Genomic DNA, 13,396 nt, shown 5'->3' on the forward strand with positions numbered 1-13,396 from the left:
TTAAAAGCGTTATTGTATACACATGAGTTCAAACTCCTGACATCATATTTATGAATTAGGAAATGATTACATTTGTAGGCAATGATATTATTATGTTTAGTTGGAGAAATTACATCTTTAATCCCTTAATTATTTCATATTAGTCCTTTAAACTTTCTAATTCTCCAGTGACTTCCAAGGTCAATGTAAGGTCCACCTCTCTTTTCTACCCAAACATCATGAATTGTTGTCAAATTTTCTGAGAAAAATTTCTCTGTCTGTCTGTCTGTCTGTCATCAATCAGTAAAATCTTTGTGAAATTAACACCTGCCCACCATGAAACATCAATATCCCAACCCCAACCCCAACCCAAACAAAACCAAACGTGTAAACGTTTATTGGAGAATTTCATTCTTCTTCTTCTCCTTGTTGGGGTTGGGGATTCAAACTTTTGGGAGAAGAATTTCATTCTTCTCTACGTACGAACAGCGGCAAGTTTTCTGTTCCGGGAAGCGTTTTAAGGTTTTCCGGCAACATGGCCGTTGTTCGTCGCATTCCAACGTTCCTCTTCTCCTTCTCATTCTGCCTGATTCTTCAATCCCTACCCCTTTCCATCTCCATCGGAGATGACGAGGTTCTCATTGAGTTCAAGGAATCATTGCACAACGCCAAAGGCCTCGATTATACCTGGGTAAAGGGCAAAAGCCCCTGCGACAAGACGCGCCGATGGTTCGGCGTGCAATGCCACCGAAACACCGTTACAGGGCTCCGTCTTTACAATATGGGCCTGGCAGGGGACATTGACGTTGATGCATTGTCGAATCTTCAAGGTCTCAGGATGATAGCCATGGCGAACAACAGCTTTTCAGGGCCCATCCCTGATTTCAACAAGCTGAGGAGTTTGAGGTCGCTTTTCATCCAAGGGAACAAGTTTTCCGGGGAGATCTCGGCAGATTACTTCAAAAAGATGTATGGGTTGAGGAAACTTTGGCTTTCCGGCAACGGGTTTTCCGGGAAAATCCCGGCCTCGTTGGGGAAATTGCCACGCCTGATGGAACTCCATTTGGAAGGGAATGGATTCTCCAGTGTTATACCCCCTCTGGCGCAAGAATCCCTGAGGAATCTTGATTTGTCAGGGAATAAATTGCAGGGGGAAATCCCATCAGGCATGGCGAGATTCGGGGCCAAGGCATTCCAGGGAAACCCTGAGCTCTGTGGGGAGCCCGTGGGGAGACAATGCCGATCGGATTTACATGAAAACGGAGTCGCCGCCGGAGCACATCCTAACGCCCAGCTCAACAAATCAGGCATGAGATGGCTACTTTTATCCATAGTAGTCGCCCTTCTCTTGGTGGGAATCCTTTTCAACAAGAACCAGAACGAAGGCAACGTTAAAACCAGGAGAAAAGAGAAACTTGACGAGGTTGTTGTCCCTGTCCACATTCCCAGAATGGCCAAGAGAGAATCCATTAATAACCGTTCATCCAGGAGAAGCGGCACCCCCACTACCCCGGGCACATCATCAGGAGGGGATTTTGTGGTGGTGAACGAGGAAAGGGGCGTGTTTGGGCTGTCAGATTTGATGATGGCGGCTGCTGAGGTCCTGGGCAATGGAGGGCTGGGATCGGCTTACAAGGCGGAGATGCCCATTGGACTCACCGTGATGGTTAAGAGGCTGAAAGAGACGAATAATAGAATGAACAAAGATGCATTTGATGCAGAGATCATAAAGATGGGAAATTTACGGCACCCCAACATCTTGCCACCTTTGGCTTACCATTACAGAAAAGAGGAAAAGTTGGTGGTTTCTGAATTTGTCCCCAATGGCAGCCTCTTGTACCTTTTGCATGGTGCGTGAGAAGATTAAACGTTTATCATTATGTCAAAATCTATATAACTTATAATGAAGGTGTACTGTCATCATATTTTCAACAGGCCAGACCCTTCAATTCACTTGTCTCAGCTGAACAATCCTCTTAGCTACCATTTGCTGGACTTGACCCTCGTTGGCCTCCGCCCAACATCTTCATATTTTTTCTCCCAATTCATCCATTATAATGTGATAACATCTCATTGGTAAAAAAATTCTATTTTTAATTAGTGGTGTGTCAGTCAATTCATGAACACTACACAAAATTTAGGAGGAGAATAAAACATTTTCTTAATTTCATGCATGAATGGAATGAAAATTAATTTTTAATTTTGCACGTAGGTGATCGCGGGGCGGCTCACAATGATCTAAACGCGGCGACACGGATAAAGATCATCCAGGGAGTCGCGAGTGGAATGGAGTATCTCCACACGGAGTTTGCAACCTACGAGCTACCACACGGCAACCTTAAATCCAGCAACATTCTTCTCGCGCCAACCTACGACCCACTTCTCACGGACTACGCCTTCCATCCGCTGCTGAACGGCACGCCGACGCTGCACTTCATGTTCGCTCTCAAGGCTCCGGAGGGGCTGCAAATCTCGCACAAGAGCGACGTGTATTGCCTGGGAATCCTCGTTCTTGAAATGGTGACGGGGAAGTTCCCGTCGCAGTACCTGAACAACCAGAAAGGCGGGACGGATGTGGTGCAGTGGGTCCGGCACGCGGTGGCGGACGGCAAAGAAACGGAAGTGATTGATCCGGAGATTGCCGCCGCGGATTCGAATGGACAGATGGTGAAGCTTCTGCAGATTGGGGTGGCGTGCACGGAGAGTGATGTTGAGAAGCGGCTTAGCATGAAGGAGGCCATCGAGGGAATACGAGATATCCAAGATTAAGGAATCCCCAGAGTTAATGCCGTATGTGATCATTCGTTCGAGTATACTGATTTTAACACGTTTAGTCCTAAATACCATGATTATTGGTTCAAGTTAATCCGCCAGATCCTTAAACATTATTCAAAATTTAACCAGTCGTGGTCATTTTCAAAAGACCATACTGGTTAATAGTTGAAGGATCATGAATTGATAGTTAACTTGGAGATGAAAGTGAAGGGACTACAAATAATCAATTCGAAAGTTTAAGACTAAATATAACAAAATCACTATACTCGGAAGCTCTCATATGGTATAAACTCAGAATTCCAATCATGAATGGAGACGCCCAGATGAGATGATGAGGATCGGAGACTCTGTAGGAGAGAGAGATCGAGGCAATTCCAGGCCCGCATTCAAGCTGTTGCAGCTAGCTAGCTATGGAGATCTTGAAGTTTTTGATGATGAATTGCCATTCCCAGATATGAGAGAGCCCGCGGAATGAATTGAAGATTTAAGGACAAAAACGGAGAAGTGTTGAGACTTGAGAACCCAAGCCTGCTCACATCGAATTGAAGAAACATGCATATATGCATCCATGAAGCCATGTGAAGGATTATTTCATAATCAAATTATCAAAGAAAGTAGATCAGTATCTTTTGTTGGCTACTTTGGTGTTGATTTTTGTACAATATTGTTGTGAGTTCTCAAAACTAAGGCTGATATATATATATAAAAATCAAGTCTCCTCCAATTTTTTTGGGGATCAATTACCATATATATTTGCTATAATAGTATAGACTCAATGGTCCAATAAGTCCAAAAATAATAGTCCAAGATTAATTCAGTCAAAATAACATTTGAGAGGGTTACCTTAATAAGCTTGATCGAAATAGAGTGTTATTATACCATGAATACACTACTACTCTTCTACGGTAAATTATTATGTGGACTATGTCCCCAGAGTGCTGTGTGAGTTTTGTTTTTTTTTGAAGGTTAACGTAGCTATTCCATTAATTCATAACATAAAACGTTTACATCAACGATCAATGAAATGGTAAACCATTCCTTACAGTCAGACATAGAAACAACTTTTCTAATTATGATATAAAAAACTTGAATCGCAGACTGTTTCATAACTAGGAAGCTATGTTCCTTCAAGGAGCTTAAAACTTCATCAAAGATCTGGGTCATCATCATCATTCTTTTTTGCTCGCCCAGGATAAGATCAAACACTTGCCGAAACCAAACTAAACGATTTATGCTAATGATAATGAAAAGCTCGTGAAAGTAACGAGAGGAAAAAAGCGCGTGAAAGTAACGAGAGGAAAATACAATAATAGAGAAAATAAAAAGTGGTAAAGCCAAAGTAGGGTTGGGAGTTCAAGACTACCAACACAAACCCCAATACCTACCTACTATTATTTTATTCAAAGGGAAAGAAAACGGAAGAAGAAGATCTGTGGCGGTGGTCGGAGGCGGATGGAGCTGCGACGGTGATCGGGGCGGAAGAAGAGCGAGAGTAAACGTAGAAGGTGACCAAAACCGCCGGCTCAAAGTTCCATTAGAGCTCCGGCCGGAGGCCAGCAGTGGAAGCCGAAGTTGAGCAGCAGAGAAAACCTTTTTGTTTTAGAGAGGGCTGTGTGAGTTATAAAAAGTATAATTTTAATATACTAAAAGTGAATACAATGTATATTTTGAATGTAATGATTATTGGATTTTTTAATCAATACATGTCGAAAATGAGAATATAATATTTAAATATTTTCCCCCATAAATTCCTAGTGGAGATAGTTTGGTACACGTGGCGAAGCGAGCTGTATTTACGTGGAGCCAAAACCTGTACTGATTGTGTTATTGTAGTCGTACTATACGAAATTGTTGCTCTAGTTAGCGAAGATGTATCGAACGGCTGCGAGACGGTTGTTTCCGGCGTTGCGCCGCTGCAACGCTCAGCTCAATATCTCTTCCAACCGAGCTCTTGGTGAGACCCAATCGCCGCGATTTTTCAATTCAGTTGTTTCTGAGAACATTCCAAATCAGAGTTCTACCCATTCCCACTATGAATCGTCATCGCCATCAACCGCGTCTAATGCCTCATCAGCTAGGAACGACGATGAGACAGCTCGAGGTTATGAGAAGGACGGAAAATCCGGCTCCAGAACGAAATCATCAAGGCCTAAAGCTCACTACCAAGACGAGCAGGCTCGTGTTCTCACCGCCTCTCTCCCTCATGTGGTCCGCATCTCTCTCTCTCTCTCTCTCTCTCTCTCTCTAACGACGTTTAATAATGTGGTTTAGTTGAAAATTTGAAATGAATTGTTCGAATTGGGGGGTTTAGTTTAGTATGAATTCGTTGATGTCGGCTTATGTGGCTTTTTACATTTATCTAATTGTAGAACCGGATGATTATTTATCTAGTAAGTAATCATGGTGATCAGTAGTCAGTAGATTACTGATATTATCGGTAAGGTGGTTATTACTTGAGGAACACCAATTGCTTCCATAAAAACAGACTTAATTACAAATTGAAAGGTTTCTAAATCAAATGTGGGAAATATTGTTTTCATGTGTGTTTCTAATGATGTGTGGTTCGTTTCGTGTGAATCCAACTCAAACCTTTTCCCATTTCGCCTTAACAGAGTTGACATGGCTGATCTTTGAATGCAGATTAGATTGGGGTGGACTGAAGCAGCCATGATTGCAGGGGCAAGGGATGTTGGGGTTTCTCCATCAATTGTTGGATCTTTTGCTTCAAAAGAAGCTGCTCTAGTAGAGGTAAAGCCTCTATTTTTAATTCTTTAGGAACTGTTATAGGAGTTGGGGGAATCTCACTCTCAGGCATTCATAAGTCCATGAAATGAACAGCTTCTGAATGAAGCCTATAATCACCTCATTATTTATTTTTCCCTTTATAATTTTCCTTGTAGTTTTTCATGGATGATTGTTTGGAAAGACTCATTGATATAATTGACGCAAGGGAGGATTTGAAAACCATGATACCCAGTGAGCGAGTTGCAACACTTATCAGACTTCGCTTAGAAATGCAGGCTCCTTACTTGTCAAAGTGGGCTCAAGCACTCAGCATACAGGTATCATCTTCTTGCATTATATTCCATTGCTTTGTTACAGGAGTTGAAGCCTTTTTTTTTTTGGTTTGTTTGTTGCTGGAAGGAAACCAATGAGTACATATTGTACAGAAACTTATTAAATATCCTAGTGGCAACTGCATTTTGTAGGCACAACCATTGAATATACCAACAAGCTTTAGGCAGCGAGCAATGTTGATTGATGAGATCTGTCATGCTGCTGGTGATGAAGCTGATGATATTGATTGGTATGTGAAGCGCACAGTCCTGGGTGGAATGTACTCTACAACCGAGCTATATATGCTGACTGATCACTCACCAGGTTCTTTGACTTTTCTTCCCATGCACTTTGTGCCTGAATGTTTTTTGCACATTATCCATTCTTCACATGCCATCTCAGCCCTGAGATCAGTAAATGCTTGTTTCATTGACCATGGCATGCTCAATCTGCAAAATAAAACCTAGTCTGAACCTAGAATGTGTCCTACCTGTTTCTTTGTCCATTTTTTAAAACAAAAAAGCCAAGGAAAAATATATAGTTTTGGTAAATATGCCTCCAAAATCATCTAGGCCACCAAAAACATTCAATAATCTTTTTGCCTCATTGAGTTGGAAACACAGAGGGATATCCCTCTTGATTGTTTAATACGGAGTAAAATTCATTGAACCTATTTACCTAAAAAGCATTCCATGCTCTTCCTTCATTTCTTTGTACGCTGTGAGTGGATATATACATATTACAAGTCATAAAACTGAAATGCACAGCCTATATAGATGGCCACCTATGCCCATATAGTACCATAACCTGTTTGCATTTGCCAGTGCCCCTGATGCAGCCTAAGTTGGCTGCACTTGTTGGAAATTATACAGATCTTCATTATATATTTCCTATTTACAGATTTTCGTGATACATGGAAATTCTTGGATGCCCGAATTAGAGATGCTTTTGACCTGAGGAAGACTGCTAATGAGGTGAGCATCTAGGCTTTGGTCACTTTTTTTTTTGGTCTCAAACAAATCCTATTACATGGTTACCTAGAGCGTTGTCTAGAGGATTTTTCTCTTTGAAAGTTGGATGTTGAAAAGAGATTGCAACTTTTGCAGGCAAAAAATTTGGCAGAAGCAGTTGGTGCAGGAATGGGAGGCTCATTACAAGGACTTATGAAGAGTATTTTTCGCGGTTGAAAATTTTTGTCAAGTTCACTAAAAGGAGTTTTGGATTGGACATTTTCCTCTTTAGAATAACAGTTTTACTCCTGTCGGTCCAAGGTGTGGGGGCCTTAGGGGTGAGGAAATTTCGCCTTTTGTGGCAAGAATAACAGTTTTATGTTTCTTTTAGTCTCTCTCTCTCTCCTCCTCTTCTTCTCTCCTTTACAGCTGAATAAAATTATATTATTAAACTGTTTACTAGCCGGAGGTGCACTTATTATGCAAATTGATGGTGCAACTGAATCCTGGCTGTGTACATATACATAATGCTTCTGATGGCTTTTGATAATTCCCTTTCCCTTTACTTTAGTAGCTGTTATTGTTGAAAAGGAAAATGTTATAGCTTGTGATATATGGTCATTCAGAAATCATTTGATGTTTGTCTTAGTCTTAGTGTGGGTAGCAAAGACCCATTGTTGTTTTTTGAGTTGAATCACTCATAATGCCAAAGGCTTACATACATTAGCTCCTCTTGAAATCTGTTGTCTTCTGGCCCTGTTTTGTTCAAGCATTATTCATCATCCACTACTACTACTACTACAGAGTGTTACAGTTTCATTATTTACCAATCTTCAAATTGAACGAACTTCAAATATCAATGGAGAAAACAAAATATTATGGTAAGTTAAATAATTGGTCAAATCAAACAACCCCTTATAATGAAAAATATATTACATGAACTTTGAAATTTTATTCTTTGGACCTTCTCACCGTAAAACTTGGGTTATTTTTAACGTTTGCCATGTTATGGAGTTTGGCTCAGAAAGTCATGGAGTTTGGTGTTGACAGTAGAAAAATGGGAGTCAAGACAACCTCGTACTAAGAAATTGTGCAGTGATGAGGCCATATACCAATTACCATTACTAACCGTCATTCTCTCAAACCACCCGAAAAGCCTCATTGTTGGACTCCAACACCTGAGGCTCCGAGAATAGGTATAGGATAGGGGTAAGTGAAGCCTTTGTCCTCTGATTGATTACACTGTCGTGTCGGAACTCGGAAGCAATCAAATGGAAATGGATTCAAGTCCAGCAACTGTCTCCAAGCTTGTAGCTAAACTGGATCTGAAGTCCCACCCAGAAGGCGGCTTCTATTCTGAAACCTTCAGAGACTTCTCCGTCCAACTCTCTAAATCTCATCTTCCCCCTACTTGTAAGTCTTTCATTGCTTCCTTTTCCTCTTTCATATATCATTCCAATTTATTCACTTTTCTTAGGTCATACCTATCGTTGTTATCCATTTAATGTTGTTATTGTTTCAAGTATAGCATCTGGGTTTTCATCATCGTGGATAAAGATTAAAACTTTTTTTCCCTTTCTTTTCTTTATCTAATTATGATCGATTAGGGTTGGTGGATTTTATCGGTATACAGAAGCTATTGGAGGATACAGCCATAAAAAAAACTAGGTTGTCCAATTATCTCTTATATATACATAGACTGTTTGATTAAATTGGTGAGGTGAATCCAAGAAGCTCCAATTCGCATAATTGTATGTAGAACTAAAATAGTGAATATTGGGGAGCAAATATTGGCAGAACCAAATCTGAAAATCATGTAGTAATACCTCAGCCACTAGTTAAACCACGTCTTGTGACCCTAGCCGGCAAAGGACCACCAGCCTAAGTTGCTCATAGCTAATTGGTTCAACCCTAGAAGGCAAATAAGTCTCTGGTGGCGAACTTATAACCTTGTGGTTGCCAAGTCAACAACTTGACCAACTTAGCTTAGCTGGGGTTGCCCCTGTTGTCCTACTTTCTTGATGTTTATCTTTCATGATGTGAGATCATTTGGTAAGAAACAAGGAGAAGTATAGAACTATGAATTCTAAATTCAAAGTTGAAACTTCACAGTTTGGCAGTAAGCCTATCACCTAATCAATGTCATGCTCACGTGTTGGAGTTGCACTAGGATAAGTTATATCTTGCAGATTCAGTATCCTGTCAAAATTGTACTCCGTATTTATTTATTTTGCATTTGGTGATTGGAACTCTCTTTTTACCTGTAATTTTGTATTTCGTCCAGTCCTTTTCATATCCCTGATTAGTCCTTCTTTGCAGACAAGGTTGATCGACCTGTCAGTACATCTATTTACTTCTTGCTGCCTTCTGGGAGTGTTTCTCACTTGCACCGAATCCCAATGGCAGAAACATGGCACTTTTATGCAGGAGAATCTATTACGGTGATTACTGATAACTATTGTGGATGACATTTTTACTATGCTCCATTTCTATTGCATGCATGAGCATTGGTAAAACATAATATGAGATGCAATTTTCAGCTCTTCCTTGTTTGATACCTGCTAGTTTCCCCGCTTGTGCATACTCGTTATCTTTTTCTCTTGGCCAAGTTTACTTATTTGGCCTAATAGTTCAGAGAATTGCAGACATATTTATTTGCTATCCCCATGAAGATGACCTTTAGTCTGAATTCTGAAAAATAAACGAAAGAAAAGAAAGATAAACTTGTTCTCGTACTATGCTTCACTGTACATAAGAGACATACAAATTGGATTCAACTTCTGCTTGTTACTGTCATTTTCATTTTGCTCCTGTAAATTCAAGCGGTCCTATCTGATACGATCGACAATGGCTTTCAGGTGTTAGAGCTAAACGAGACTGATAGTAGCGTCAAGTTAACAGGCATCGGGCCTGATCCCCTTGCAGACAATCAACAAGTGCAATACACAGTGCCTCCAAATGTATGGTTTGGTGCATTCCCAACAAAGGATATAGACATCTCTGCTGACAAGAAGAAAGCTGTAAAAAATCCTCCACGAGACGCTGAGAAGCACTTTGCGCTAGTTGGATGTACGTGTGCTCCTGCCTTCCAGTTTGATGATTTCGAGCTTGCAAAACGATCTTACCTCGTATCATGCTTCCCAAAATATGAGTCACTGATATCTTTGCTCACCTTTGCTGAGACATCCTAGACTGGATCTCACCTTATTTCATGTTTTTCACAGAATACAAGTCTTTGACCATATCGTTGCTCACCATTGCAGAGACATACTAGTTTCTTGTCCCATATGTTTATCATAGTGAACTCTGATTTGAAATGTTTCTTGGTATCCTTGTGAACGCTTCAACTGTGTCATTTGTTGTATGAAACTCCCAGGTTTTACTATTATTTGTTTGTTTTGACTTTTTATTTATGCGAACAAATTATTTCCTTGGCAGCGGAATAGCCATTCTCGGGGCCGATGGAAATAATTATTCTGAGTTTTTGCGAATATATATATATATATATATATATATATATATAAAATATGTGAGATTGTGAGATCAAATCTTGTATATCAATGTAATAATTTAATGGTCTAAATTGATTAAGATTCTAAGTTGAAGTATGTGCGAACGGTGATTAAGTGTGTGCGAATGGTGATTAAATGTGTGTGAACGGAGTGGGTATGTCAATCAATATAGGCCATTAAAATTTTTAGATTGATGTACAAGATTTGATCTCACAATATTTTAATGGTCTAGATTGGTTAAAATTTCAAGTTAAAGTGTATGCAAATGGTGATTAAATGTGTGCGAACAAAGTGGTGTGTCAATCAATCTAGACCATTAAAATTTATTAGATTGATGCACAAGATTTGATCTCACAATCTCACCTAAATAGGTGATCTCATAGGAACCCTCCTATATATATATATATATATATATATATATATATATATATATATATATAGTTGGAGCCGTTCATATGGAAAGATCTAACATATTATAAGTAGTTTAAAGAAAAAAAACGTAATGACATTTATGTAAATAACTTGAATTTTGAAGTGCGAGTAACAAGAAAATCGAGATTTAAACAATAAATTTATGCATTCGTGTGTATTTTATGTTTTAATTCAATCTATCCGAGATAATTTTATCAAAGAAAAACATCTTAAAGATGGTTTTTAATAGAATATTAATTCATTATAAGTATTTTAAAAATATTTTATATAGTCAAATCCTCTATATTGTATGAAGCAAATCATACACCTTCGCTAATAAGTTGAATGCTATATATATATATATATATATATATATATATATAATAATGCCAATACATCCTTTCAAAACAAATAACGTCAATACATAATTTTTAAATTACCTTTGAAATTTATGAGAATAGAGAAAAAAATGTTTTATAACACCATTAAAATTTGTGAAAATAAGGAACAATTTTATATTAAAAAAAAAGATTGTTATCCATTCCTAAATATTTACAAAAATGTCATCGTGTTATATTTATATAAGCATTCAAATGTAAACCAGTATTCTCATGTGAATCACAACTACTCTCATATATGTCTGGAGGCCGATACCTTCTTATGCATTTGTGTATATGCTTGGAAGACGATTCTTTGTGATGCATTTGTGTTGTAGTTGCGGTGCATTCGTTCACATGATAATAAAGACATAATCAGACTCTACATCCATTGAAATAAACAACCTAAATCAGTCTTCAAGTTCACATCTAAAATAATGTTCATATTTGAACCTAAACATATATATATATAATTATATATCTCCTCTTCAACACACTGCAAATTCAAAACATTAGTGGAGAAATTACAAACTACTCCACCTTTGTATTCAACACACGGCAAATTCAAAATATGGAGAAACTGATTTGCTTAAACTCACTCCTAAGTATTAGCTACTATAACAAATCACTAATATAGCTTCAACAACACAAAAAGTCAAATAGAATCACAATTAGAGATCTAAAATGCCGAAATAAATTTCAAATAGTAATATGATAAATTCTAAGACGCAATTTTTACGAAACGGACTCGTTAGGTAGACTTGGGAGTGCTAAGATGACAATCCAACAAATCTTGCACTTTCTCACACACCCAACCCTTAGAATATATATATATATATATATATATATATATATATATATATATATATAATTTCAGGTGCGGTCGTGCTCTCCCGTGCGACCGTGCAGTCACACATCACTCAATGTTAAGAAACACACCACAGTGCATATTTGTGTGGTGTGTTTCTTAACATTGAGTGGTGTATTTCGTAACATTGAGTGGTGTGAACCGCACGGTCGCACGGGAGAGCATGGCCGCACCTGATCATGACTCTATATATATATATATATATATATATATATATAAAATTCAGTTTCCGTGCGGTAGGATGTCTCTCATGCGATTGTGGGGTTGTTTTAGGTGCCTAATTTTTTTCTTTAAGATAAGTGATTTTCCTTCTAAAGTGCGTGGTTGATATGCTTAAGGTGTGTGAGTGTTGAAATTTAAGATGAGTGAACCTAAAGCTTGCGTGGTTTTCCTTCTTAAAGTACGTGAGTTGTTGAAACTTAAGGTGCGCCATTTTAAAACCTTATATGCATGGTTTGTGTTCTTAAGGTGCGTGACTTGTGTACTTAAGGTGCGTCGGCCTAAAACTTTAGGTGCACGTGGTTTGTGTTTTTAAGGTGCTTTAATTTGTTTGTGTGCTTAAAGTGCGCGATTTGTATACTTAAGGTGCGCCGTTATAATTTTTAATGTAACAAAACTAATTAGACCAAATTTGTTTTTTTTTTTACAAACTAGTACCGATAACTCAATTGCACATGAGATACTACCAACAACCAAAAAAAAAGGACAAGCGATTTGATGACGAAGATAATGACAAACATATCCAAAAGCGAATTAACAAAAATTAGAGTAATTCCAACAAAAAATAGTATCTACTACCTAATACTATCATGTCAACTACAATAAATATTTTGATAATTGTTTTTAAAAAGGTACAAATTAAACAGTAATTTTAATACCAATTATAATGAATTTCTCCTTTATAAATATACTTTGAATTACTTATTTAATTAAATACAAATATTAGATATTACACTAACGCAATAAGCGTGTAAAACTAATAACTCTAAATCTCTAATAAACATGATGCATGTAACACCACCATACTACTAAAAACTAAAATGTAGATAAAAATGCAATCACAATTGAAAAATACTATTTGTATTCTCAAATCCTACTTCTAACTTTTACTCTTTTCACAAAATATTAATGTTGACATTATCTTTAAGACCTTAAAATGGAGATAACCAATCACTTATTATCACATAAAGGAGTAAAAGTGAAGGAGTAGAAAAATGAATTACATATACTACAATTCAGCACAATTATCCCTTAGCTAAATTAAAGGTGTCAGAGTTGAAATCCTCATCATCACTGGTGAAACGTGTCAGTACGTAATGGTTAACCAACAACAACTGTATCATGTATGTGAGTAAGCATTATATTACATCACTTTTGAAGCGTGTCACCAGCCTGCATGTTAAATGTTAACAGTTAACCAACAACGTAATAATTGTATTATGTGAGGCAATCGAGGATGGACGATGA

General features: G+C 38.0%; 3 protein-coding genes across 3 annotated transcripts; all 3 read left to right on the forward strand.

Moving 5' to 3' along the window:
- Positions 1-385: 385 nt before the first annotated feature.
- LOC116021722 (pollen receptor-like kinase 3) lies at positions 386-3,502 on the forward strand. The gene is made up of 2 exons (XM_031262187.1): positions 386-1,829; positions 2,192-3,502. Exons 1-2 carry the CDS (start codon positions 515-517, stop codon positions 2,746-2,748), a joined length of 1,872 nt encoding a protein of 623 aa, XP_031118047.1. The 5' UTR covers positions 386-514; the 3' UTR covers positions 2,749-3,502.
- A 1,080-nt stretch (positions 3,503-4,582) lies between these two features.
- LOC116021761 (ubiquinone biosynthesis protein COQ9, mitochondrial-like) lies at positions 4,583-7,398 on the forward strand. The gene is made up of 6 exons (XM_031262235.1): positions 4,583-4,962; positions 5,395-5,502; positions 5,655-5,816; positions 5,964-6,135; positions 6,712-6,785; positions 6,918-7,398. Exons 1-6 carry the CDS (start codon positions 4,624-4,626, stop codon positions 6,996-6,998), a joined length of 936 nt encoding a protein of 311 aa, XP_031118095.1. The 5' UTR covers positions 4,583-4,623; the 3' UTR covers positions 6,999-7,398.
- A 400-nt stretch (positions 7,399-7,798) lies between these two features.
- On the forward strand, positions 7,799-10,170 carry LOC116021912. The gene is made up of 3 exons (XM_031262436.1): positions 7,799-8,174; positions 9,081-9,202; positions 9,620-10,170. Exons 1-3 carry the CDS (start codon positions 8,033-8,035, stop codon positions 9,950-9,952), a joined length of 597 nt encoding a protein of 198 aa, XP_031118296.1. The 5' UTR covers positions 7,799-8,032; the 3' UTR covers positions 9,953-10,170.
- The last annotated feature ends 3,226 nt before the right edge of the window (positions 10,171-13,396 follow it).

This window comes from Ipomoea triloba, chromosome 6 (genome assembly GCF_003576645.1).
Source record: "Ipomoea triloba cultivar NCNSP0323 chromosome 6, ASM357664v1".
NCBI classification, from domain to species: Eukaryota; Viridiplantae; Streptophyta; class Magnoliopsida; order Solanales; family Convolvulaceae; genus Ipomoea; species Ipomoea triloba.

Coding starts and splice junctions, on each gene's coding strand:
- LOC116021722 (XM_031262187.1), top strand. CDS start 515: ATGGCCGTTGTTCGTCGCATTCCAACGTTCCTCTTCTCCTTCTCATTC. Junction 1,830..2,191: donor CCTCTTGTACCTTTTGCATG/GTGCGTGAGAAG, acceptor TTTTGCACGTAG/GTGATCGCGGGGCGGCTCAC.
- LOC116021761 (XM_031262235.1), top strand. CDS start 4,624: ATGTATCGAACGGCTGCGAGACGGTTGTTTCCGGCGTTGCGCCGCTGC. Junction 4,963..5,394: donor CCGCCTCTCTCCCTCATGTG/GTCCGCATCTCT, acceptor CTTTGAATGCAG/ATTAGATTGGGGTGGACTGA. Junction 5,503..5,654: donor AAGAAGCTGCTCTAGTAGAG/GTAAAGCCTCTA, acceptor TTTTCCTTGTAG/TTTTTCATGGATGATTGTTT.
- LOC116021912 (XM_031262436.1), top strand. CDS start 8,033: ATGGAAATGGATTCAAGTCCAGCAACTGTCTCCAAGCTTGTAGCTAAA. Junction 8,175..9,080: donor ATCTCATCTTCCCCCTACTT/GTAAGTCTTTCA, acceptor CCTTCTTTGCAG/ACAAGGTTGATCGACCTGTC. Junction 9,203..9,619: donor ATGCAGGAGAATCTATTACG/GTGATTACTGAT, acceptor AATGGCTTTCAG/GTGTTAGAGCTAAACGAGAC.